The 27,522-nt window shown below is 39.8% G+C and overlaps 2 protein-coding genes across 3 annotated transcripts in view; one reads left to right on the plus strand and one right to left on the minus strand.

Annotated features, from left to right (window-relative positions):
• Nucleotides 1–60: 60 nt before the first annotated feature.
• minar2 (membrane integral NOTCH2 associated receptor 2) lies at nt 61–9,110 on the plus strand. Its single transcript, XM_069513346.1, has 3 exons — nt 61–336; nt 750–992; nt 8,784–9,110. The coding sequence occupies exons 1-3, from the start codon at nt 190–192 to the stop codon at nt 8,982–8,984; spliced, it is 591 nt and encodes a 196-aa protein (XP_069369447.1). The 5' UTR covers nt 61–189; the 3' UTR covers nt 8,985–9,110.
• A 745-nt stretch (nt 9,111–9,855) lies between these two features.
• slc12a2 (solute carrier family 12 member 2) overlaps nt 9,856–27,522 on the minus strand; it is a 49,982-nt gene continuing 32,315 nt past the window's right edge. Inside the window, exons 18-27 of one of the 2 annotated variants that reach the window (XM_020081907.2) lie at nt 27,129–27,235; nt 26,302–26,381; nt 25,831–25,974; nt 22,455–22,502; nt 20,967–21,089; nt 20,386–20,497; nt 17,302–17,388; nt 16,552–16,687; nt 15,873–15,940; nt 9,856–14,609 (exon numbers count right to left, since the gene is read on the minus strand). In XM_020081907.2, coding sequence (XP_019937466.1) covers nt 14,474–14,609; nt 15,873–15,940; nt 16,552–16,687; nt 17,302–17,388; nt 20,386–20,497; nt 20,967–21,089; nt 22,455–22,502; nt 25,831–25,974; nt 26,302–26,381; nt 27,129–27,235 — 1,041 coding nt within the window. In that variant the 3' untranslated portion in view covers nt 9,856–14,473. The remainder of the gene's footprint in view (nt 14,610–15,872; nt 15,941–16,551; nt 16,688–17,301; nt 17,389–20,385; nt 20,498–20,966; nt 21,090–22,454; nt 22,503–25,830; nt 25,975–26,301; nt 26,382–27,128; nt 27,236–27,522) is intronic. The other variant, XM_020081908.2, reaches the window with a different exon arrangement.

Consider the following 27,522-nt stretch of genomic DNA (forward strand, 5'->3'; position numbering starts at 1 on the left):
CCTCTTTCAACCCCCCACCCCACCCTCCAGGCTTTTAATGGACAGATTGGGTTACACACACCTGCAAGTGATACGGGGTCACAACTATCTTGGTCTTCATGAATTATTACAGAGCTTTCAGGTTTGAGTGAGCATGTCCATTCAGTGAGACTGCAAGCAGGTAAAACAGTGTGGAGCAACAGAGCCAGGATGGACATCTCTGTTCTGCCCAACAACAACCACCCAGAGAAGTTCCTCCAGCTTGATGTAAGGATACTGCCAGCCACCCATGGAATGTTCCAGGTTGGCTCAGCTATTTCCAGTCAAAGACACTGGCAGAACAGGGTTTACTCCCAGGTATGGAATATTTCTCAGCCACTCTTACTCAGATGTTATGAAAAACATTTACTCTTATTGCTGTAATTAAGTCTTTTTTGTTAACAACTTTGTCACATTCACTTATATTAATACACACATATATTTTGTAACAGTATTTTTACTTTTAAGTGAAGAAAACATATGCCTTTTCAGTTTATCCATTCCCTCCGGTGTGTTATATAGGGGTTGTGCTCACTTGTACTTACTGTCAGTGAAGTAGATATATACACAAAGATTGATAGATTGATCGATAGATAGATAGTGTACATTAGAGTATTTAATGCAAACATAAGAAAAAAACTATTTTGGCTACCTGTACATATAATATCATCTAAGTACTGAAAAAGTACAGGTGCATGTGTTGAGAGTTCAAGGCCTCATTGTCTCCACAGAGAGAGCACAGGATAAAGAGTGAAAACAGATATCTTCCATCCCCAGAGGGTGTGGTCTTTGTGGACAGATACCTGGAGAAGCACATCACACCAGTCACTCTGAAGTCCAACATTAAAAGGAACCCTCTGTATACAGACTTAAGATCGATGGACAAAACGGATAAGGAGAAGTCCAAGCCCTCTTGGACTGTCAGGGAGTTTGACACTCAAACAATCCATGGCAACCTCACCAACTATTTAAAGGTAATTTGGGGGCATGAAGAGATGCAGTGGTTGATTGGAAGGATGCATGGAAGTATGGAAATGGATTGGTGCAATGCCAAAAGAGAAAGGCAGATGCACAGCTGAAAAGATGATGGAATTTAGAGTTCTAGACTGTGCTGTCTTTTAATTCGATTTTGTCAACATATAATATTTTGTTGCGCTGTAAATAAAAGAGAGGAAAATAAACAGGTGACCAGTTCCAAGTGGATAAACTAAAGCAGTGGGCGGTAACTGGGTCAAACCAAAAGTGAAAATCACGACCAGGTCATGTTGATAATTTCAGTATTTTAGTTTCACCATATCGAACTGACATAGACACAGTTAGACATCATGCAGATCTCTTTCATGGCAACAAACTTTCACAGAAACACTTCCTGTTTGGCAATTTGTCTTCAAAGTAAAAGCACAGAATTTGTTTTGTTGCTGCAATGCTTTATACTGAACAGAATTACTGAGCTTTTGTTCAGAAACTTTGTTCTGAATATTGTACCGATAGCTTGACAGTCCTCTGAAATTATCAAGTTATAATGTAAAGAAGAATAACATCAGTTCATTAATCATTCAAACTTACATATAAATCACACAAATTAACTGTAATAAAGCAAATTCAACTCCCTCAGCGGACATTTCATGGCACCCCGAATCTTATTATGACCCTTCAACCCATGATTCCTGACGTAAACAAGGTCTCCCTCACTTAACGAAGGATCCTTCACTTGGTGGTCCTGCTTCTGATCCCAGTACTGCCTACTCACAGCCAACCACTGGCCTACATGGCTGTATGCCTCATCGAGTGACTCTTGGTGCTCCTGCACCCAGTCCTTCCCCTGGCCCCCCTCCCCCTCTTCTACCCCTGCCCATAACAAAAAAACTACAGGCAAGCGAGGCTTCCGATCAAACATTAGGAAGTAAGTAGTCATGCCAGTTGACTGATGCACTGTGGTGTTATATGCATAGGTTAACTGAGGAAGGTGCCATGGCCAATATCTCTTCTGGTCTGGGGGCAGTTTGTGCAGCAAATCATTACCCTAACCCTAACCCAAGTATGATTAAATTGTTCACACTGGCCATTACCTTGAGGATGATAAGTAGATGTTTGACTTTTAGACCTTATAGACCCTGCATAGCTATCAGATCAGGTTACTCTCGAAAATTCTCTCCTGGTCTGAATGGATGCAGTCGGGAGGCCAAAACAAATGGAACAAATGTCTCACCAGAACATCTGCTACTGTACTGGCCTGCTGATCCTTGGTGGGAATGGCCTGGGTATATTTACAAAACACATCTGTCAGGTCCAATACATTCTCTCTGCAATTTGAGGCTGGTTCTAACAGTGAAGTCTATTGTCAAGATCTCATGCGGGAGAGAGGCCTGCAGACTGCCCATAAAAGCTTTAGCTTTGGCTGTACAGCTTTAACTCCATGGTCCTAAGAAAGTACTGCCCCCAGACCAGCATGGCTTTCATCTATCTCCAACACAAATGGATTTTGAAAATCTATATAAGCCAACACTGGGGCAGTGAAGAGTGCATTTTTTAGATGGCCAAATTTCTCTTCACACTCCGCTGTCCAGGCTGAGGCTAGGTGCTTCCTGGGTGTCTTACCCTTTTTGGAACCGGGCCTCAGTCGTGCCACCACATGGTGCAATGGAGCAGCCATCTTTACAAATCCTGCTATGAAGCACCTATAATAACTAGCAAACCCTAGAAAAGATCGGAGCTCTGCAAGGTTGTTAGGCCTCCTCCACTCTCTCATAACCGCTACCTTGTCTGGGCCTGTCTCAACTCCCTCAGCCGACACTACATGGCCCAGATACTTCACCTGTCGCTGAAGAAAATGACACTAACCTTGAGTCCTTGCTTCTTTAGCCAAGAGAAGACCTCCTCCAGCCAAACCACATGCTGCTGAATCAAGGAAGAAAGCACAGTCACATCATTGAGATACAGTAAAGAGCGATTGATACCGGCAGTCTCCAAACATGTGCTCCATAAGGCTCTGAAAAGTGCTAGGAGCATTGCACAGACCAAAGGGCATCCTATTAAACTCAAATAACCCAAATGGAGTACAGAATGCGGCCTTTGCCTTGTCTTTTTCTGAAACAGCAACTTGATTATAGCTAATGGCTAAATACAAAGTGGAGAACCACTCAGCCCCTACAAATCCATCCAGTGACTCTTCAATGCTTGGCAAAGGGAAAGCAACTCACCTGGTCTTTGCATTCAGGTGGCAGTAGTCAATCTTATTCCACCATCTTTCTTTTGCACCAGTACAATGCATAGGGACTACTTCTTTCCCTGATTATTTGACTGTCCAACAGTTGTTTTCTATGATCTCTCACCATGTCATACTGTGAAGGATGGATGCAACAGTAAGGATGATGCACAGGGGAATCTTGTGTTTAATTAAATTAGTGCAACCTACATCCGCACCATCCCTTACAAAGAGCGAGTGATGTTTACTGAGCACTGCTGATGCTTGCTATTGTTCAGATCTGTCTAGCCCCTCAAACTGAGGCAGGCATATCCCAGGAGGCCTTCTGGCCTCAGCTCCTGGAGGGAACACAGACGCTGTACATTCATTGCTACTGGAATCACTGCTCAACTCAACATGGGAGGTTAGTTCGGATATCACAGTTGCTCTGCTCACTGTGGCTATAACCTTACATGGAGTCAGTCAAACATCAGAATAGCATAACATTAGTGATACATGTACCACAAAAGGAGAGTACTAGGGTCTAGGAGTACACCCTCCTCTGGCCCTAACAACTCAATCAGAATATCCATGTGCTGCTTTGAAGGAACATGGGACATGTTTCCGGGACCATTGTTAATGTATCCGCCACTACACAAAAGGAGTTCTTACCTTTCACTCTTACTTTGAAGGGCTCAAAAGTTAGCAATAGTCTACTCCACTTGGCAGTGTTTGAGGGCTTCTCTCTAGGCCAGGGCCTCCATTACAGTGGGATCTGCACAGTAAAGCACTTCGAGTGGTCATCAAGACTTGAAAAGCGCTATATAAATACAAACCATTTACCATTTATCATCAAAGAGGCTGGGATCTTACTGCAAAAACAACTCATAGTAAAATCCTTTTATCACTTTCATTCCAAGTACCCCTGGGGTCTGCATTTTCTTTTGCCACATTTGGGGATCACCTTGGCCTTTCACTACTAGGACCCCCCTGCATGTGTCATAAAATATCCCACTTTAGTGATGTCCAACTCCAAATAGCCTAAGTATGGCAGCTCTGTTATGGAAGTTTTCTGGAAGCTGGTGAAAAGAGAAGTCAGGCAGCAGCTGATGCCTTATGCAGAATATTTTAATGTAGACTTGATTCAAGGAGACCAGAAGGTGGAAAAATATAAAAACGCTAACAGAGTAATATGAGCAATTGTCACCCCCAAGTCTTAAGATGTCTCCCACAGCATCCCCATATATTTCCTCTACTTGTGTCACCCATTCTAATAGCACATCAATGAATGGCTAGAAATGCTGATGTGTGGAACTAAACAGACACTATTCTTTTAATGGTGTACAGATATAATGTGTAACATACACTATATACATAATATATAGTGACCACTAACAGTCGCCCTCTCCTGTTAAGGCAGATATTTAATCTCTGTGTGGGCTGCCCCTTCTAAATGGTTATACACACAATTTACTTTCTCTTTTTTTAGTAGGTTTCAGTTGGATATGACTCTCAATCAGTTCAATCCACTCTTCCAGAGTGGGAGAGTGAGTTCTGTCTAAATTACCTGAAAACTTTGGTACCTTCTCACTTTGTTGGATGTAAACCACCCATGTCCCCCCCTCGGTCTCAATAGCAGTTGACTCAACACTGTCCATATCACTGCTGGAAGGTCTTGGAGATGAAGATGAAGAATGGAACCTCTGCAACTGCTGCTCCAGTTCATATATGCGCTTGTCCTTTTCTTCCTTCTGAGTCTCTTCCCCATCCTGGGAGAGCTGAGGAGACAATAATGAACTGGATCCTCTCCTCTCCGCCTTGTTGTTCTGGCCCAAAGCTGCTCTTGCAGTTTCAAAGTATCAAAAAACAAACCCAGCAAATTACTGCTTTGTTAATGCTGCCACCAACGCCAAAATGTTAGCATAAGAAACTAGGCACAAGAAACGTATGGAGGACTTATTCTGGGCACATACACATAATATTTGTATATATTAAAAATATTTTATTTTGAATATTTTGAATACTCTCACAAACCCCTGTAATCCTACTCCTATTCTACCCACACCTGTCATCCTATTCTACCCACACCATGCCCCCCCTATCCCTCACATGCACTCAGCTGTTGTGGGTCAGTTTGAGTGCATTTCAATCTCCTCCCCATCCGAGGTGGTCCACCATCTGTGACCCACAAACTGCCCCTCTGTAGCATGCCTGCTCGTCTTCTCAAGGAACTCTTTGACACTGTTGGTCCATCCATTCCGTCACTGATAAACACCTGTCTTCTCTCTGGTTGTGTCCCAGCTGCTTTAAAACGTGTTGTTGTACAGCCCTTGCTAAAGAAAGAAAATCTTGATCCCTCTGTTTCTCTAATTTCAGGCCCATTTCTAAACTGCCCTTCTTCTCCAAAGTCTGAAACAGCTCTTTCAAGAGTTTTTAACAATTTGATTTCAACTACTGATTCAGGAGACTCTGCTGTCCTAGTGCTCCTAGATCTGAAAGCCGCTTTCGACACCATCAATCATGCAATCCTGTTATCACGTCTGTAAAACTCTGTGGGGTTAAACATAAAGCACTCAGGTGGTTACAGTCATACTCAACACTTAACCTGGGTGACTACTCCTCTGGGATGGCCCCACTTATATGTGGTGTACCTCAAGGCCCTGTCCTATTCTCCCTATATATGCTGCCCCTAGCATCAACAATGTCTCTTTCAATCTATCAATCAAATTGTATTTGTGTAGCCCATATTCACAAATCACAATTTGTCTCATAGGGCTTTAACAAGGTGTGACATCCTCTGCCCTTAACCCTAGAGTAAAGACAAACTAACAAAAAAACTTTTAACAGGGAAAAAATAATGTAGAAACCTCAGAGAGAGCCACATGTGAGGGATCACTCTCCCAGGAGAAGTGCAATAAATGCCACGTGTAATGGAGAACGTCAGAAAAATACTGCTTTGCGGATGACATTCAAATATACTTGCCCCTGAACCTTAAAACTAAGACTTCACTGCAGCCCTTGTTTGACTGCCTAAATGACATCGAATCATGAATTCAAACTTACTCAAATTAAACGGGAATAAGACTGAGGTTATTGTATTTGGACACTCTGAACTGCTGGATGTGAGCACCCTTGGCCCTCTAGCTCCTAATATTCACTCTACCGTGAACATCGCCTTGGTGTTCATTTTGACAGGTTTTTTAAATTTGACTAGCAAATTTCATCAGTTGCCAGGTGTGGCTTCTTTCAACTAAGACTCATAGCCAAGGTAAAGGCCTATCTCCCACAAAAGGCTCTACAGAGGATTATCCATGCCTTCATAACCTCTCGACTGGACTACTGCAATTCCCTGTATGTGGGCTTAGACCAATCATCTATTAAATGTCTGCAGCTTATCCAAAATGCAGCTGCTCGCCTCCTGACTAGAAAAAAAACAGAGCACTGGCTTCCTGTTCGTCACAGGATCTATTTAAAATTTTTACTGACACCGCCTTACTTAGCCGAACTTCTACATACACACACTGCAGTTAGGGAGTGGAGATCAGCCACTCAGCTCCTCCTGGACTTACCTAAAACAAGACTCAAAACCAGAAGTGACTGAGCCTTTGCAGTAGCCACCCCAAACTTGTGGAACAACTTACCACTCCACATTAGATCTGCCCCCTCTCTAGCACACTTCAAATCATTACTAAATCTGTTCATCTTGGCTTGGCTTGGTTTTTATCACAGCTGATTTTATTTGATTTGATTGTATATCTTATATTTTACTTAATTATTTTTACTCTGATATATATATGATATATGTTTTTCTGTCTTTTTGTTGTACCTTGTATTTGTGAACAACTTTGGTCAACTAAGTTGTTTTAAATGTGCTATATAAATAAAATTGACATTGACAGAAATAAATACATTTGTGTTCATGAAGTCATGACTGGACCAGGAACAGAGACTCATATGCGGGATTCAGACAAAGCTCCAAGTTCAAATCAACTGTCTCAGTTTTAATGCCTGCAGAGATCATGACATGGGAAGGCAGTCAGCGAAGCAAAGCTTACAGAGAATCCACAGAAAAGATCACAAAAATTCAAAAACAAGCAAAACCTGAACCATCCAGCCCTGGCCAACCTTCAGCAAATTCTTGCTCCTGGTCTCCAGGAAGCGGTCTGGCCAACATCAGCTACAGGTCTCCAGTCTGCACTCAGCCACCATTAGCTCCTGGTCATCAATCTGCAATCCAGCCATCACAAGTTCCTGGGGGGTGACTGGGCGACTGAGGGGTAGTTCAACCCATTGACTGTATATATATATATTGTAATGTCCCTGCTTTATAGACGACACAAGACTTCTCTCTTTAAATGCAGCTTTATTTATGATCGTTATACAGGTTACTGTCTGCCATAACCTACACCAAAAGAACTTGAAACCCCTCCTTATCTGTCACTATGACAGCTCCAACACATCACTCATCTCCTCCAACACTCTACTTCCTCCTTCACCCCTGACCTGATAACAAAACCCCTGTTTCCCAGCCAATGAGAGCCAGTCATCTCTGAACATAACTCATATACAACAAACACATAGCAGTCAAACAGAACATGAATTCCCATATATACATATATATAGGATTGTGATTAATACCATGTATTCAGAAGTATAGGGCTTTGTTTTTCCTATTTTTGCTCCCCAAAAATGAAGCGCGTGTCTCAATCTCCCCTTGGTGGTTGGCTACAGTTCATAAGTCCCACCTCCTCCATGTTAGTGGTTGTGACATGGACCAAACTAAAAAGTCTCACTACACATTTTATCTCACTGATATTTGACATTATTAAAACAAAGAGAAACATCATGTTTGACAGCTGAGACAGAAACATGATTGGTCCCATGGGTGTTTCATCAGGATAGCTATTATGCAGACTGTGGCTCCAAATGCACAATGTGGAAGCATTTGTATCCGGTAAATTTTCATTTCATTTCTTTATTTTGGTTACATTTTATTATATGTATCTAAATTACAATTAAAAGACGACACATTATGGGCATTTTATAGGTTAATACCATCATGATTAGACTTGACATATTAAACGTGACAATTTTAAGCCTTCTTGTTGAGCAGTTGTGGCTCAGGAGGTAGAGCGGGTCGTCCATTAACCAGAAGGTTGGTTGTTCAATCCATCTCCCCTGTTCCACGTGCCGAAGAGCACTTAGTCAAGATACTGAACCCCAAATTGCTTCTGTCTGGCAGTGTGTGATATAAGTGCTGCACATAGATGCACTGTAAGAATGTATGTGAATAAGTGAACAGCAAAATTGAAATGTGAAGTGCTTTGAGTGGTCATGATAAGAAAAGTGTTGTATAATAACAGGCCTCTCACCATGTTGTGATAAAAAGAACTGATTTAGACTGAATCTGTCAAATAAGGAGGGTTGACAGGTGGAAAATCTTTAATAAAGTTAAAACTAAAAAGGCTATTTTAAGAACTTCATATAATCCATAGCAATCATTGCATATCAGCAACATAGAGGTATTAATGAAGAAGTTATTAGTTCCTGACGTTCTTAAATATTTAAATTTTCCTTGCAGGAGGAAGAGAGGACTCCTAAAGATATGGACTTTTGGCTCGAGGATCTCTACACACCAGGATTTGACTCTTTACTGAAGAAGAAAGAAGCAGAACATAAAAGAAAAAAACTTTGTAAAATTGTTTGCTTAATCATTTTGTCTCTGTGTGCGATACTTATTGTTATTATAGTGCCAGTTGTGGTTCTACAAAAGAAAAACTGATACTGAGTGTATGGACCAATGGGATTTGCTGACCTCCAGTGGTTTCACAATGCTGCAGTGATGTGCACAGTACACTGAGACATTAATCTGTGGGTAGAGTAAGAGGAGAGCACACATCTGACAGGATTGGACCCAATCTGAAAAACATGAGGCTGTTTGAGGGCAAAGCCGTTTGTGTGATATACCTAATAAAGTGCCTCTTGAAAGGATCTTTATTGTAGTTGATCCATTTGTTTTGGAAGGCAGATTGTCATGTCTATGAACTTATTTACTCTGGACACTCAGTCTCTGGACTTTGCCTCCTGAATACAGAGAGTTTTGTTTTTATAGATCCGTTTGTTTTTGCCTGTTTGTTTTCCTTGTGTTGGGATTTATGTTTTCTCCCCGAGTTCTGTTTCCTGTTTTATTTTGTAGTTTCTGCTCATTGTGTTTCCCACCTTTACTTACTGTCTTTGCCCTGTTTCATGCCCATGTGATTGTCTGCACCAGTTCCTCATGTGTTTCATTGACTGTAGGTGTTTCACCTGTGTCCAATTAACCCAGCCTCCCCTGTGTATATACTGTACGTCTCTGTGTTTCCCTTCGTCAGTTCGTTGTTCGCTTATATGGCTGTCTCACCACAACCTCTGTTTCTCCTCTTTCTCCAGTGAGTTTTCTACTGTTTTTACTGTTAGCCTTTTTTGAGTTATTGGATTTTGTTTGTTCTTGTAAAGAACCCTGCCTTATTAAAAGGACACTTTTTGTTAAGCTTTGGTCTCTTCATCGTGGGTCCTTCTGCTTCCTAAATTAACCTGACACAGATACCTTGCTTTTATCAATTTGTAAGTACTTCTACTACACTTTTGAGGAAAAAGCAGACTTCAAATTTAACTTCATTTGATGTATTTATTGCAATAAAGATGTACAAAGTATTGGTAATCATATATGTTAAAATGTTAGAAATAGCATATGTTACTGTTTAAAGTACAGTGTATCAAAACATTACAGCTATAACTGGCTAGGTCGATTCCATCCACATGTGTGAAAGCAGGAGAAACATTATCTTGATCTGCTTATGTCATCGCGTCTTTTCTTAAAAAGGGATTGAAAAGATAGAAGTACGCTAAATCAAAGAGAAAAAAATACACAAAGAAAGAAAGAGTCTGCCAAAATCAAAAGGCAACAAAATAATAAAAATCAACCTGAAAATGAACTTACAACTAAAACTAAAATAGTCTAGACAGAAATATATGTGGAGAAAAGTCTAAACTAAAATAAATATTGTTCTCCATATTGAAATTTGACATACATTTCCCACTCCCTTAATAAATGTCATTAGATTACAAAGTTTATTTACAGGTTAGTTTAAGTTTGCAATGTGGACAACAGAGCCATCACCATTAAGACCAGTTTATGATTATTATTATTATTTTTTACACTATTACCCATCATCATAGCTTGACACAAGACAGATGGGTACTGGAGAGGAAAGGGGCTTTGGCAGATAATTACGATTAGGAGATGTCAAATGACACAGAGGCTGACATGAGTACAGGTAACATTTGGTTTCTTTATAGAACACAGTATATCATTAGAATCTATTTATCAGGACAGAAGTGAAGGAAACAAGACACAAACACTATTATTTGGTAGTAAAATGTTGACAGGAGGTCTTTTGTTTCATTTAATGACACAAGACAAAGATCTTCTCCAGGTTGGACAAATACATTTATATATGTGTATAGATAGGTATATTATATATATATATGTATATATGCTGCATTTTTTTTCCTTTAATATACAAATATAGAGAAACCCGTGTTCATGTTTGTATTTATGCTCTCTGACAGCGAGGGAGAGTGAGTGATTCACAGCAGAATGATGAATAGACTCTAAATATACAATACTCATAGTTCACAACAGTGCCCCCAAATGTCAGAGTCTACCACTAGCTCACAGGTATTTTGAAACCTTTTCAGCCTCTAATGCATTTTAGGAACAAATTTGAAAAACAGTATATGTGATATATACGAAATGACATCATATTTTGGTTTAATGGTTAAGATACAAGAAATCCCTGTACTTTTACCACTTTGTATTATCAGAAAATTATGCAAGAATTTGCAATCATTTGATAACAATTAATTTTCCTTGTGGAATGTTAGACCTGGTTTCTTCTTTTGAAATATTATTTATGCGTACCGTGTTCAGATTTTCTACAGGTACAACCTTAACAGGACTGAGAAGAAATCATGACTTTAGGGGGCGCTTTTGTATGCTACAACTAAACCAAAGATGATCTTTGACTGTGCCTTCAAAGTTTTATAAAGTTTGAAAGTTGCTCGCATATTTGGAAACTACTTAGGGTATATTTAACACTCATGAGCAAGAGTGTGTACACTACCTGGTAAAAGTTTTACAACACCTCAAATGTTCCCTTTTTTTTTTTATTGAGCAGTTCAACTCCAGTGAATAGCATGAAATTGTACAAAAGTAAAGATGAACTTTTTCATAAAAAAAAGAAAAGATCAGGTAAACTTCATAGAAAACTGGCCTTTTGCAGGAATTAACTATCCTGCAGGATTGGAGGTTAATGCAAAAAAATCCTATACAGGTGCTTACAAAGCCTCTGTACAAAGGCAGTGTTACTGATACCAAACCAAAGCCCATCATCTGCACCAGGGATTGGAGCAAATAAAAAAAAAGAAAATTCCATTTAAGAAAAAAAGCCAGGAGTATGTTTGGCTGCTCAATTCAGATTAGGATGTAAATTTAAGGTCTTAAATTCTGTTAAAAACTGGATATGGAGGTGCTCTAAAACTTTGCTGGTTGTGTATGTGGTTAATGTGTATGTAACTGGAGATTATATATATATACACATATATATACACTCATAGTATATACACACACACTGATGCTTGCGATGAGTGAAGCAGTTGTATAAATGCTTAAAGCACAGTTAAACTGTACACTGCATTGTGCTGAAGTCTACAGTCTATTTAGGAAAATGCTCATATAAAAGACAATGGAAAACAAGGGGACACGATGGATACTAATTCTTAACAGTAGTGTTCATTATACAGTACATTCAACCAAGCTAAGCATCGTGTCAAATTCCTCTTCTACTTTTGCATACAGTAAAGGATAGAATAGATGTAATGATCAAGCTAAATGCTACAACTGCTTGTTTCTGGGGGAAACAGAAAAACAAATAGAGAGAACCCTGTTTTATCCAGTGGGTTTGTAGCCGTTTCTTTACCATACAATAATTAATAACCACAATAGACCCTCTTTCTGAACTGTGTTTTGGTTCCCGTGCACTACCTGTTATGGTCAGTGTTGACCATTTTCTTCATTGGTTTTTATTTTTCTATTTTCATGAATAGGAACTAAGGATCTGGGACAAACATTATTTCACCTCATATTTTTTTCCCCCCTCAAACATTTTTACTCATCCAGATGTGTCTCTGCCTCAATGTGTGCTGAATGGGGGTAATTTGCATATCTGCATTAACTTCTGAAATTCACACACACACCTTTAAATTAAGTTCATTTAACCAGCCCAAAAAGAAGCAGTAGCAGCTTAGTAACAACAGAAACCTGTTTTAATTTAGGATGACTATGCAAGAGCTGTGTGGTTATTATATAAAACTATCTGCAGCCTCTCGCCAAGTGAATATTGTTTATGACCACGGTAGAGCAGGGAATACATTTGGTTTATTTAGAACATAAGTGTTTCAAACTGTGAAACAGTCTCAAAATGTCTTTGATTGAAGTCATTGTACCCTTTTGTTGTCCACAGGCCAGTGTTCCTGTAGGAAAGAAATGTGCCTTGAGTTCCACCTCAATGAACTGAAGCAAGTAGATCTTTTCATGTGATGAAGCGATGGACTTCTATTACGTGTGCTTATGCAACACAAGCTCATATGCATAGAGGTATATCTTTACTCAGTCTTGAGACATTCTAACATGACATTCTTCCTGTCAGCAAGTCTTCCCATCGTGAAGCTTGCCCATTATTCTTTCTCTCTGTCCACCTGGGCTTTGTGGGAATGGGGGACCAGCAGTTCACCAAACAGCCACAGAGACATGCATGAGTGCGAAACTCAAGGCTACTGTGGCAATGATGTTGACTAAATGGAAGATGTAACCATCTGTTGATTGACCACTTTAACCAGCAGCTCACAGACCTTCAACAAGCTATATCAATTGACTAATGCAGGTGGACTATGGAAACAATATGCATGTCAGAAACATGTTACTAATGGACTGCTATCTGAATTTACCCACACACACCATCCAGCCAGTATGGCTTATATGAGAACAGAAACTCATGACTAGCATTAAGAGCTAGACTAGTTCTAGCATTAAGGCAAGGTTTTAACTAACTTGTTGGGTAGAGTGATTTCTTTACATAGAAAGAACCATACATGTAGACACAGAAATACAAAAACGTGTTTAAAGAAAAGCATCATTTAGTCAATCAATAGCTACAGGGGAGAGTTGGCCTGTCTACCTGACATGGCTAATGACAAACTAGATTCACATCTTTTAAAAAGACAAGAAGTTACATTTAAGAACCATATACACATGGTTTAGGGGCTATGCCTAAAAGATAAATTGTCTCTTGAGTCAAGTAGATGAGACTTTCTTAAGAATTCAACAGCTTTGAAAAGGAAGACCCGAAAATAAACTAACAATTTAAATACAATGGCCCAATATAAGCATGTTGATTAGGGTTCAGATAGAGGGAGAGAGAAATATCATAGAAAGTCTGTATGCAATCAAGTGGACACCTTTCATTAAATTCATGCAACCCATATGCATAAATACAGAGCTTAACTAAGAAGGAATCACATTAAAAACTCAATAAAACTAACTATTATTCACCAAAGTATTGTCAATCTGGATAGAGATTAGAATTAGTTCATCTCATTCAGCTGGAAGGCACATCCATAAGGCTTCAGAAGGTGTTGCAAAGCATTCTGCATGGTTCTCTCCCAACATTTAAGGAAAACAACAGGGTGATTATTGCTGTATCACAACTTCAATTAACTTAACAAGTATGACATCAAGGTATTCAATATTGTGAGAACAATATGATGATTGTACACGACTGGTTTGGAGCCTGAGAGAAATCAACTTTAACAAAAATGACATTTTCATGAGGAAATTAGAAGTAACTAGAGCTACAAGAGAAGAATCCTGACATCTTGGAATAAATATCAAGAAAGGAGCAGAATGGGCAACCTTTTAGCCTCCACCCACCACAACCCATACATTCCTCCGTCACTTGTAGAGCATTTACACATGTCAACCAATTTTCTCTTCCTTCATTCAATTTGTATTACCAGCGTTGCTTCCACCAGTGGCTGTGTTTGTATTTACCGTCTCTGAAGTGTATGTGGTGCACCTTTAGGTGTGGATGGAACTGGGATGTATACATGTGTCTGCTCCCAGAAGCAGAGTGGGATGTGAGGCTTAAAAACGTGATGTTCTTCTCTGTGTGTTTAAGAGTAGAACGTGAGGACGCTCTGGTGGTTTCCGCGCACCAGCAGGATGGGCGGCAGCTCCTTGGACAGTGCCTCCAGCCAGGCCATGTAGAGAGCACTGGACACTGTGCCCTTTCTGGCCAACGGAAGGCTTCTGCATATAGGGAGGTGCAAGAGAAAGGATAATCAGTGATGCTGCACACATTTTGGACATTTACACATTGAGAATTTTGATTTGGGCTATACCAGAATAGGTTTACCAGCTGGAATATTTATAATAAACTTGGTCATTCTCAAAGTGTTCACTGATGCTGTTTTCACCCTCTGTCTGAAACAGAGTTTTAGCTCTTGGCCCGACTCCTAAAACGACTCCCTCTAGCGCAGACTTTGTATTATGCATTGTGTTTGGCCTTAGTACCAATATGATACCAGAGTTTCAGTATTTGATTTAGAACAACGATAAGTACTTTATCAAAATGAGTTGTACGGTGTGAATTTTTATCTGGACTCACCATCATCCAAAATTCAGCTGCAAGTTTTTACCAAATCTAAAAAGACAGCCCACATTACCATTGTTTTTAAAACTCTCCACTGGCCTCTAGTAAGTCACAGGATTGATTTTGAAGTTAGTGCTCAGTTTTAAATCTCTGAATGGAGCCGCTTCCAAATACATAACAGACATGATATATAACCAATATAACCAATGCGAGAATATATATAACCCCACGAGACCTCTGCGATCACTGGGGGTAGGTGTGCTAGTGGGACCCAGGGCAAAATCTAAACATGGAGAAGCAACTTTTAGTTTCTATGCAGCCCAGAACAGGAACCAACTGCCTGATGATGTTAGTAGTGCTCCATCCATTGCAGTTTTCAAAACCAGGTTACAAAGTGCCTTTTTAACAAAACAGTTTTATGAGATAACACCATTATTGTATTAAATATCTCCTAGTATTATTTTTATATATGATATTGATATAGATTAATCTCACTCTCTTCATTTTTGTATCTGTTTTATTCTACTCTTTTCAACATTTCTTTTGGCTTGAGAACTGTTTTCAACACTGATGTTTCTGATTTTAAATTATTTCTTTTGTTTTTGTCTCTGTGTTGTTTTTGAATGTACAGCACCTTGAATCTACCTGTGTATGAAAGGTGCTTTATAATTACAAATGCCTGGTCATGCCTGAAATATCGGCTTAAAGGTCTAAAGCCTACCATTAATCTGTCACACCTGACCACTCAATGTATGACATTGGTGGAATAGGCAAACACAGTAAAAGATTTGTGTGTGTGTGTGTGTGTGTGTGTGTGTGTGTAGTTTATTACTACATGAAATGCCAGTAGAGTCAAAGTACTGTCACTGAAATTGTTTCACAATGCATGCATGGTAGCAGACACACACACAGCAGCTTACATGACGATGAGGGCAGCTGTGCTCGAGTGCTCTTTCAGTAGCTCGTTGAGTCTGATCTGACGATTAGTCTGCAGAGCAAAACAAACAAACAGAGGTTCAAACATTCAGGTTTCAACTTACCAGTCATTATCACAAGATGCTGCAGAGTCTGAGCCACAGAACAGATCACAGTGCTACACTCTTACCCTGCATTGAACTGTTTCCACTCATACTATTTATAGCAGTTTAATTGGGCTGTAGTGCATTAGTATTCACTCCACTGACATTAGCTTATGCTGCAAAGGTTTTGGAAGATATCACATTCAACACAATAGCAGTCTAAGCTCAAAAATGGCTGTAGCTTCCATAGCTTCCATATATGTTTATCTTGAGAACTTTCCCTCAGCCCAACTCTTCTAGGTTGTGAAATTTCTGCCATCATTACCACATGATTATTAGTGATTTTGTGGCTAATCTCTGCTCGCCATTTCATTTACCATCAGTGACGAGTGACCTCTTTCCAACACGCTGTACGTTCAGTGCAGCGGCAAAAACCCATGTGAGAACTTGTGGGGCCGATCTAATACAATTCAGAATATTGAAAATTACAGTACTTGTTGACGGTCCTATCGAGTACTGACAAAGTGTTAAAGATACACAATATGACTTGGCGAGTTATAGTGAGTGGGAGTGTGCTGACCTTGGCACGGTACAGCTCAAGCTCGTTGTCCGTGATCCTCCATGGTTCACTGTTCTTTAGCCGCTCTGCTGCCTCCTGCTCCATGTCGTCTTCCTTCAGGCGATATGGCTCGATCATCTCCTCAAAGGCCGACACGCTACACAACAACAGTTTGATAGTTATTTTGAGTAAGTGGGAGAAAAATGATTCTCGTCTTGTATGAATTAAAAAACTCCCTAAAAATATTTAGTAATAGCCTTATCAAATATTTTGCTAACATAATCAACAAGTAATAGCACAAAATCCCACTCAGGTGGGGTGAATAAAATAACATAATGTGACACGACGCTAACAACATCATAGCTCTTTTTCTCTTTTTCCCTTCACTTCACTTACCTCCAGAACATACAAACCAACTTCTGTATTTACAAAAACATCTGTAAATTCCACTTTCATTTCACGGTTTTCCATCAACTGCCCACTAATCTAGTGATTAATTCCATTATCCAGATCAGACAACATTGTGACCCTTACAGACTAAAGTACATTATTTTGTATCCCAGTCATCCTAGCAATTTCACCCATCTCAATGTGTTTTTCAAAGGGTCTTTATTGGCAACTGCAGTAGCTGGCTGTATTCTGACCAGCTCTTGTTTAAGATTTTATATCAAGTATGTCTGCTAGAGCATGTTTGGTTAGTAAAAGGTAATGATGGATAAAACTGTGCGTCAGAAAAGATTTGCTCTTTGAAGTTTATTGAAGGAAACTTACTGCTCCTTCTTGGGCTTGGTGTTTACGTCACCCAGCACAGTGATATCCGAGAAGTCTATCCTGAACTTGCTCAGCAGAGTCGCCATCCTGCAAAAACAAAGAGCTTTGGGATAAATACTGGAAACCAGCTGTAGACATTTTAATCTGAGCAGCTATGCACCGAGTCATCCTGAAGGCCAGGGGAAGCGGCTTTGAATGTCTCTGTTTGAAGATTGTGGGAGGGGGGAAGCTAGGGGAGGCATTCTGGGTATGAGAGTCATTTCCTTTATCTTCAACTTCAAAGAGCCTAAGTGCTTGAAATCATTATCCCTCACATATGGTAAATATTATACCAGGTGTTTGTTATATTATTTTTGTAATAGTGTCATGTTCTCAGTACCAATCCAAATTCAGTCTTGCATGAGGTCAAAACAGGATGAGTTGTACTCTGTTTCTGGTCACTCATGTTTGAAAAGCACTCAATACAGAGCCCAATTTACAAAAAACATACCCCTCAGCCACAGCCGCCCATATATGCGGTTGATTATATAAAAAAATTGTGTAGCTTATTTATGATCTCTCTCTCACTCACGCACATGTAGCGAGTGAGAAAGATGACTCAAAAAATGCTGCCAAAATGCTTCCTGCGTTGACATTCTATTTGACTTCTTATCGACATTCTTATCATCATTGCAGAGGGTCAAGGGGATGAGTAACGTGGATATGTCTCTAACCTGCAGAGATTTATCACCAACTGTTCCCCTGAACTCTATTTCTTTTCTAATTTTTCAGCTCATTGGGCCTCATGCAATGACACTACCAACAGGAGCAATGCTATGCTAATTGGCTCCTTGTGCATGTTCACTCAAATACACACGTCTGTACGAATGTTAGAAATTGAATGTGGCCCATTGTTTTAGTTTCATGACCAGGAGCCTTTACAGTACAAATCATATTCACACATAAATACAGCACTTCTATATGCAACACATTTTCTATCTCACATCATTCACACACTGACTGAACAGGTGTCAGGGACAATTTAGGTTTCAGTGTCATCGAGGAGCTAGTGAACGACCCCCCCCCCCCCCCCCTTCTGAACTCAGAGAAAGCTGTAAACATGAAATGACCAAACGAAAGGCAGTACAAACAATACATTTTAAGAAAAAGAGACTACAATGTAAAGTTGTGCATTGAACACAAATGGGATTTCACATTGCACACAGAAGTGTGTGCTCACACACAGAGATAATGAGCTTGGCTGCTGGCGCCATGCTTATTCTAAATTTATACAACAAAAGGAGGTAGGAGGCAGCTGCAGGGGACAATGAGAGACAGATAGAGAAAAGAGAGGGGCGAGAGAGAGAAAGGGGGGGTAGTGTATGTTTATGTGTGAGTAAGTTTGAGCATGTAAGAGGACAGGAGAAAAAGCTGCAGAGGGTAACCCTTGACTTTGTGCTGAAGGTTTGAAGATAACATTTCAAATGTTACACTCTCAATAAATGTTCAAAATTTTGTAAAACAGAGAATCAAGGGAAAGTATGGATTTCAATCTAATGTGCAGAGCATTGTGAAGGCAGCATGGCATGAAACCTGGAAACAGAGGGGAAACAGCTAGACCAACTCTATCCAGATGAAAAGATATACAATTTTCAACATCTATGAAGCAGCTCCTCTCTGAACTGGGGGCTGTTTAGTGCTCTGCTTTTGATGAAATTCATTTTGAAAATTAAAGTTGTCATCACATTGTTAAGCTTCAGGGAATGTGCACACACTATTAATGTTTGACACTGTGGCCTACAACGAAATCTCTTGGTCAGAGACTGAACTTGCTCATTTCTTTTTTGACCAACACAGTTGATCCCTTTTCCATAGAAACATACTGACACTTCTAGATCTCAAAGCTCTACAGCAGAAACAAGGGACAGGAACAGATTCTCCTTCTGAATAAGATTTCATCTTCTTTACTATTAGCTCATAACATGGAAAGCTGCTGGTTGGGATGCAAAGCTTCACCAAAGAGTCTTGACTTCCTTCAAGAGGATGATGATGAGATTGGCATTTTTTTTCATGACTGTGACTCACCACAAAGACACTGACTTGTCTTTGACTTCAACATAAAAATGTTTGTCCATTTCTCTGGGGAAGCACATTTCTTGACAGCTGCCATGCTGCTTGTAACAATGACACATATGTATGTTCACCTCGGCCGCGACCAACGGTAAACAGCCAGGTGGGATCATACTGAGGCACAGGTCTACTGTTTTATGGATGACAATATACTTTCATCACAGAAGCGTTCTGACATGATTTGTTTGCTTTTTCAAACATTCAGCCAAAGTTTAATCATAGCAAATCATATCAAAGACAATTTCATATCTGAATACTTTATAATGGCTGGAAAAAGGTTTTTTTGATAATAGTTTTTTGGAAACTGAACCAAAAAAACAAACATGTGCAAACACATCATCAATATAACATATTGTATCAAACAAACAAACATGTCATGTCACTAGCAGCTGAGCAGAGGAGTGAGGTGCTGAAAGGAAAGCAGATGGTTTCAACAACCAGCATGCCTGTTTTATATGAGATATCTAATGTCTGGTCTAATTTCACTGCTACTATTGTTCTGTCCACCATTTGTACACATAGCAGTGAATAATGGCAGTCATTTAGAAACATAATCCAAAATAATACAAGAACACCAGGGCAGTTGTAGAAAATGGTAAATCGTCTGATTTATATAGCTCTTTTCTAGTCTTGATGATCACTCAAAGCTCTTCACAGTACAGTTTTGTCATTCACACACACAGTGCAATTATGTGCAGCACTTTTCTTTATCATACATCAATTACCACCTGCCGGAACAGTGGTCAGGGGAATTTGGGATTTAGTATGTGCCAACGGACACTTTGGCACGCGAGATGGGAGCGACTGGGCTGACCCTTTGGTTAGTGGGTGAGCCGCTCTACTGCTCCTGTTTCATATGTGAGAGGAGATGTGGTACAGTCTGGAAAAGTGAGCCAACCATTTCTTTTGGAAAATGTGTGTTTTGTGTTAACTTTGAACTTGGCCTTGTGGATGAGGAGACTGTGCAATACTCACGCTCGGCGGTCATGATCAATCCTGTTGATCTTTCCTCCAATGAAAACGCGGATCTTGCAGTCCTTCCACCTCTTCTTGTTAGTGAGCAGGTAGGGGATGAGCAAGGTCAGACCTGGAAGGTAGATGAAGTCAGATGTGCTCAACACAGCTTAAACACTGACCATGTCCCTGGTCTCAGTGGGATTTTAGGTCAAATTTCTACACGAGCACACAGGTTTTTGCCCTCATGTTCTGGTTTTAAAAATGCTAACTTGTTGTGGAGATGGCAGGGATAGGAAGAGGAGATGCCCCAGATTTTAGCCGCCGGTGTACAGGCCCCCTGAGCAACGAGTTGGAGTCACTGCTTAACAACTAAGACATAATACCTCACCTACCTCCCATTCACAAACACTGCCCTTCCCACACTTCAGAAAATGATGTTGGTGTTAAATGTCTGTTAGTCAAGACATATGACCTCTCCACAGCAACATTATACCATCATCCAAGACGTCAGCTACAAGCAGCAGTCCAGACTGAGCCAAGTGTGAAAACAGTTTTGCTTGCATCAAAAAGAGTCAACGTCTTTTTCCTCCCAGACTCACCTCCATCATCAAACAGCCACCAGACATCCACTGTGCCCTTCCCTTGTTTCTTCTGGAACTGCTGGCTGGCCTCCAGCAGCCTCTGGTCTGACACATTCAGAGGTACTGTTGGACTCCTCTTGTCTAAAGGGATAGTTACATAACACATGAGCCACAGCAACAACAACAACCAACAGAGAAAAATGTTTATGGATTGCAAGATAAAGTGAATGCTAAAATAATTTATTGAGACTGTTTGGTGTCCTTAGAGTATAACTTGAGTTGGATAGTAACCAAACATTCCAGGTGGACAGTTTTTGTACATTTGTGGACAGATACATTTGGCTGTCTGATAACACGGCTTGTGTCTGAATTACACAACCAATTAAGTGTGATGATGAGCACTTAAAACACATCAAACTATTCTAAACAAAAAAAATGTTCAAACAACTACAGCTGTGATCAGTGTCTCCCCTGTATATTTTATGCAGTTTTTATAATCAAATGATATTAATATATAATTCTTATAATACACAATTCTCCTTCTGAACGTCACTTTGGCTGAGCTGTGTGAGAACTAAGTGTCTGGCTGTGTGAAAGCTAAGTGTCTGCAAACTTATGCCAATTTTTAAATGCATAGCTTTGGAAAATGTTCCACAATAATGAAGAGCATGAAAAAGTGTGTGTCAGAAATTCTAAACTGACTTAGTTTAATGCCTGACCAATCAGGTCTGTTGGATTATAACATACAAGTTAACTAAACGGAGCAAAGAGGAGTTTGATTGTTTTTAAACTTAACCTTTAGAAACAGGTAGCTTTTTTTTTTTACAAGTTACACAACTTGATATAGGTACTATTTTTTTAAATCCTAGCAAATTTCTTTTGTTTGGGCTTGATGAACCACAGGGGAGACACCATCAATTGAGCAACAAACAGGAAAAGGAAAGAGACTGTCAGGAGTTAGCTGGACAGGGCTGGAGACATGTAAACAGCATAGAAGTTTTCACCCTGAAAGAGAAAGCTACGGGCAACTGTCACCTTCAGAGAGAAAAAACTGCAGGTAAGAGATTGAAGACAGTTTGGAGGAAATTGAAATGTTGGCACACACAACAAATACTCAAGACTTGGATTGAGTTAAAGGCACTTTCACATACACTTTAAGTTCAGACACTAGACTTGAACTACAAGCTGGAGACTGTTAACAGGAGCGCAGGAGAAAGAGAGGAAAAGATCAAATGTTATTCCCTAAAGCCAAGTAGCCAGCAGGCCGGAAACAAGTTACAGACTGGGAGAGAGACAAGACAGAGACAGCAGAGTGCAGGACGGTATGTTAATACAAAAGGAATTCAAAATATACTGTGAAAAAAGGATGATGAAAGACAGTGCACAAAGGAAAATATGACTTGAGGAAAGTAGCACAACAAAGAGAAGAAAAAGAGAGAGAGCGAAACAAAAAAGCAAAGACAGAAAGAAGAGATTTAAGGCAACCCAATAAAATGGATCTCCTGCCTTTTTTCAACAAGGGCTGGGTTGTAGCTTTGCCATCGTCATCGTCATCTGGGAAATTTGAGACAAAAGGAGAGAGAAAAAAAATCATAACTGGGGTGAAATGTTGTTTTTGATGTGCCAGCGACTTGTAACCAAGGATTCTTAATCATGAACTAAAACAAAGTAACAAAAAAAACCGTCAAAAGTAAATGAAGCAGACATGCATACAGTATGGTCCAGAGGAGAACCATTAGCTATGGGCTCTATACTACTAGACTGTAATGCACAACCATGGAAAAGCAATAACCTTTCCTAAAGCTTTAACAGAATTTTTAGAAGATTCCCCGACTTCTCTGAATTTCTCACACCTGACTGAGCAGTGAAACCTGCAGATCCCAGCAAGCACTGAATAGTTACATTAAGCCATATTCAGACATGACCTGCAGATGAAGCATTTGTTTTCATTTTTGCGTCTGTTGCGTGTTAGAAGCATCATCAACCTCCTCACTCACTTGCTGTGAATCCAGCAGGGGAACTCCCACCGTGCACTCACATTGGATTCTGCTGACTTTTTGCTGACATTATACAGGGGGGTCAGGCGAAGAAAGATGATCCGGATGCTCTCACTTGGACATTAGCGTTCAGACATGCACCTTTTCCCGAAGAAAGTGTGGAGAATCGCAGGAGTACAGTGCATGTCTGAAAGCAACTTTCACTGCCTTCCACTGGCCATTTGGTAAGAAGCTTAAAGTACAGTGACAATATGTATTAAATATGTCAGGTCTAATTCTCAAAACTGGATTAAAATAAAATGTTGCAGTTAGGAGGGTGATTCAGAATGAGCATTAACTCCACCAAGAGGAGGAGAACCAGGCAAACATTCTGCTCTTGTTTCGTGTGCCTGTAGTGACGGCTCAGGTAGGCGCTTTGGCTGGGACTAAGAGGATTACCCAAATCAAGGCAGCCATCTTCAATTTGTTAATTCATGTACAAAATTTCAATTTCATCTCCGGAGGATCAATAAAGGTAATTTTTTAATTTCTCATCAATGCCCACTTGTTCTCAGTGTGTATGACCCTGTCATTTTTTTCGACACACAGTAACTATCACTGGCAAAATAAGCTGAATAAACATTCATTTTTATCTAATACACTGTGGTAAGTCATTAACACCTCAAAAGAAAGTTGTTATTTAGCTGGTATGAACCAAGTCAGTCTGAAGGTCATGGTAGGAACGCTGGCAGTAGGTGGTAATACCTTCTAAGGGTTCACATGGTGAACTCAGCATGTGATTCATTTCCACAGCACTAATTCCATCCAACAATAGAGTCATACACACTTTCTGCTTCTAACACACATACAAACACATCTTTATTCATTAGACTCTCCTTTTTCTTATACGTCACCTTTTGTTCCATTGCTGTAAAGTTACTTTGAATAAAAATCTCAACACCTCAGATACAAAAGCCTTCCAGGAAGGAGAGGCATTGTTCCTTTTGAGCATCTGGAACATTTTAATGTCAAACATGCAGGAGGTGTTGAATTTCAGTAACTTGGGGGCAGTAATTGTGTTAAAATGGCACAATAAAGGATCTAGTGTTAGAATTATAGCTGTGTAAATGTGTGTTTGTAATGGTAATAACTACAAATAGTGAGAAACATTTTGATAATAATTGGATTAGATTTGAGTCACACAGGCACAGAGTGGTATGTCCTTTTAGGTGATTTATTTTACATGACATAATCGCCAGCGTAGCTCATCCTACATTTAAAGGGATAGTTCCCCCACAAATAAAAATTAACTCATTATCTTTTCACCACTTTCACCAAGTAAATTGCGTCTACTTCTTCAAACGTAAAAGAAACAGGATTTTTTTTTAATTCCACAAAACAGAGTCATTTGCATCATGTTTTTAGCTTAAATGCCCGTTGTTATCCTCCTCCTAGTTACTGCAGCATTAACTGCAGCTATTGCGAGTTCTCGCGATACTCACAAGTTCTCAGATACTCACGAGTTCTCACGATACTAACCACTTCTCTCGATAATCACGAGCTCTCGCAAGAACTACCGCAGTGACTGAGGAGGTTAACTAAAACATGGTGTAAATGACGTTGTTTTGAGTCAAATTTGGATGTTGGGGGCTTTACACTTGGATGAGACCACAAGAACACTTCACCCACCCCTCCATCACCATAGCAGTGAGTAGAAAATGAGTGTTCCCAAAAAAACAGGCTCTCTTGTGGTTCCAAGAGTCTGTAAGATTAGAACAGGAGGTAGAGCATTCAGCTACCAGGCTCCTCTCCTGTGGAACCAGCTCCCACTCTGGGTTCAGGAGGCAGACACCATCTCTGCATTTAAAGTTAAACTTAAAACTTTCCTTTTTGATAAAGCCTATAGTTAGTTCTGGATCAGGTGAGTCCTGAACCATCCCTTAGTTATGCTGCTATAGGTCCAGACTGCTGGAGGAACTCCCATCATGCACTGAGCACTTCTCCACTTCTCTCTGCCTCATTGTGGGAACTGTTGGGTTTCTCTATATTAAGATTTTAAGGTCTTGACATTCTATGTAAAGTGCCTTGAGATAATGTATATTATGATTTGGCGCTATACAAATAAAATTGAATTGAATTGAATTTAATTTTAGGATAAACTATACCTTTAACATTTAAGGCAATAAACTAAGCATATGTGGCAGAATACTTTTTTGTCCATGTATGATGTATCACATTAACAATATACTATATATCAACACCAAACTTCATAGCACCAGACTGAATGAGGCCTGGCGACCAGGCTATCTATGGGAATTTTTGGTTCTACACTTCCCACAATCTGGGAACTGTTTGCTTGTTTGCTTGTTCTGTTGTCTCAGAGTTGTGTGGGTGGCACATGATGGTGATCCCGTTCTGTGTCCCATTCTCTCTTTTACTACACACTCAGCACACACACACAGCGCACAAACACACGCGTGTACACACACACACACACAATGACCCAAGACATCTGTGGACTAACAAACTGGGCCCAGTGGGACGACTGGGGTCATTGGTCATTGAGGCAACTTCCTGTCGTTGCGGCGAGTCTGTGTGTGTATGCAGAGGCAGAATAAGGAGGTTATTGATGGATTACTAAGGATTTGTGAAAACACTGTTAAACTGATTTTCTGAATGAAATGCTTTCCACCGTCATGAACTGGAATGGTGTTTGTGCAACAGTTAACAATCAATAACATGAATATTCAAATTATATTGCTCTTACTTGTAAATTCTGTCACTTGAGTTTCAAAACAGTATAAATAATTGCTTCCTTCTTGATTCTGATTGGTAGATAAAGGTGGAATATGAAAAGTAAGTGAGAAGAATGATGAATGAAGCTGTTTATACTGAGGCTTTCTAACCTTTCTGTATAGCTGGACTGTTCTGGAGGCTGGTGGCCTTGGAGGACTGCTTGGATGAATCAGCGTCAGAGTCTTTGCTGGTGTCTATGGATACGATGACATCTTTCATCACTGAAGACTTCTCCTGGGAGGACAGCAACTCATCTGGGATAAAATAGAATGAGAGGACAGATGGAGACGAAGGTGAAGGAAGAAGAGAAAATATGTCAAGGAGAGAGGATTTAAGATAGTAAAAGCATAAAAACAGAGTGAAAACATTGCCAGTATTTAAATATCCGATTTGATCAAATACATATTTGTTTATTGTATGTGAAACTAATAAGGTTCACTGCGCCTTTGATCGGTTTAATTATTTTATCTGCCATGTTGTGTGACGGTAAATATGAATTCTGGAAAAACCCTATTGAGTCCCATCACATTGATAAATAATTCTTTGAAACAATGTTGTGAGTGTATAGAAGTGTTTGATACCTTGTCCTTGGATATGGGAAACATCCAGGCCTTCTTTCAGTCGCAGAATAACAGCACCAAACTGGAAGTCAAAGGCATCGCTGAGAGGGAATAAAACACATAAATGAAAGATTCACACCAGCAGAGGAAAGAATAAGGCAGAATGCTAACTAATCCAAACAGAGACTCAAGTTAAAAACACACGGACGTTTTGAAAAAGAAAAGACCTCAAGCACTCTGAAAGGAAGTGCACACAGGATATAGCATTCATTCGTTCAAACATCTTTCCAAATCCTGCAGGTTGAACCTTGTATGCACATTGTCATGGTTTCAATCTGGAGGGAACATTAAGTGTATCAGCATATTAGCTGTAATATTGAGATTGCAGGGCCAGACCTTCTTTCAACTTCAGCTTTAAAAAACGATTTAACAGTCAGCTCTAGAAAATTGGTCGAAAAAAGTTCAGCTTTTCTGAAGTGTAACTTTAATAACTTGTAAAGTTAATATCTCCGTGCAGTAGTTATTCACTTTCAGTTTCAAAGCATCTATAAAAGCTGCTTCACTGTTGCACCAAATAAGTGTCATATAAATGAAAAACTTAAAAAATGTGTTCATTTACTGATTAGGTATAAGAGCTTTCGATATGTCATAAGGCCTTTAATTTTGCAACACCGAACCCACTTTTATAAGTACAATTATTTTAGACCAAGATAATAAGCTTGGGCTGAGTTAGTAAATGTTTGACTCATTCCAAAGTTTGCCAACTTTGGGTTTCTACAGTTGAGCATTGGCAGAGGTCACTGACTATTCTCATGTAAGCTTTAATAAGTCGTGGCATCTCTACTCACTGGATCATAGTAATGTAAGTCTCCACGTTCATCATGTCACCGTCCCTCCAGTCATTTTTGAAGCCCAGCACCAGGGTGTTTGGCTTGAGGCGACCCAGGCCAGCAGCCTTGACAAGGACAAGAACAGGAAACAATCAAATGAATCCACTCCTTATTTCAAAAAGTCAGGCTACATCCCTATGAATCACAGATACTGTTATTCTGGAGCAAGATGTTAAAAATATTCTAATTGGACTGTTCAGTCTTTCACTGGTGCAATTTGTAACTAGATTCACTTTATTCATGCTCAGGCTTGAGAGGAAAACTTAAGCAGTATATGACTCACCTCTGTGCACAAGGGTGTCAGTTTAATTTCTCATCAGCAGAAGTGCACTAAAGGTTTTAATGCTCTAAA

The sequence above is a fragment of the Paralichthys olivaceus genome, chromosome 18, assembly GCF_024713975.1.
Source record: "Paralichthys olivaceus isolate ysfri-2021 chromosome 18, ASM2471397v2, whole genome shotgun sequence".
Classification (NCBI taxonomy): Eukaryota; Metazoa; Chordata; class Actinopteri; order Pleuronectiformes; family Paralichthyidae; genus Paralichthys; species Paralichthys olivaceus.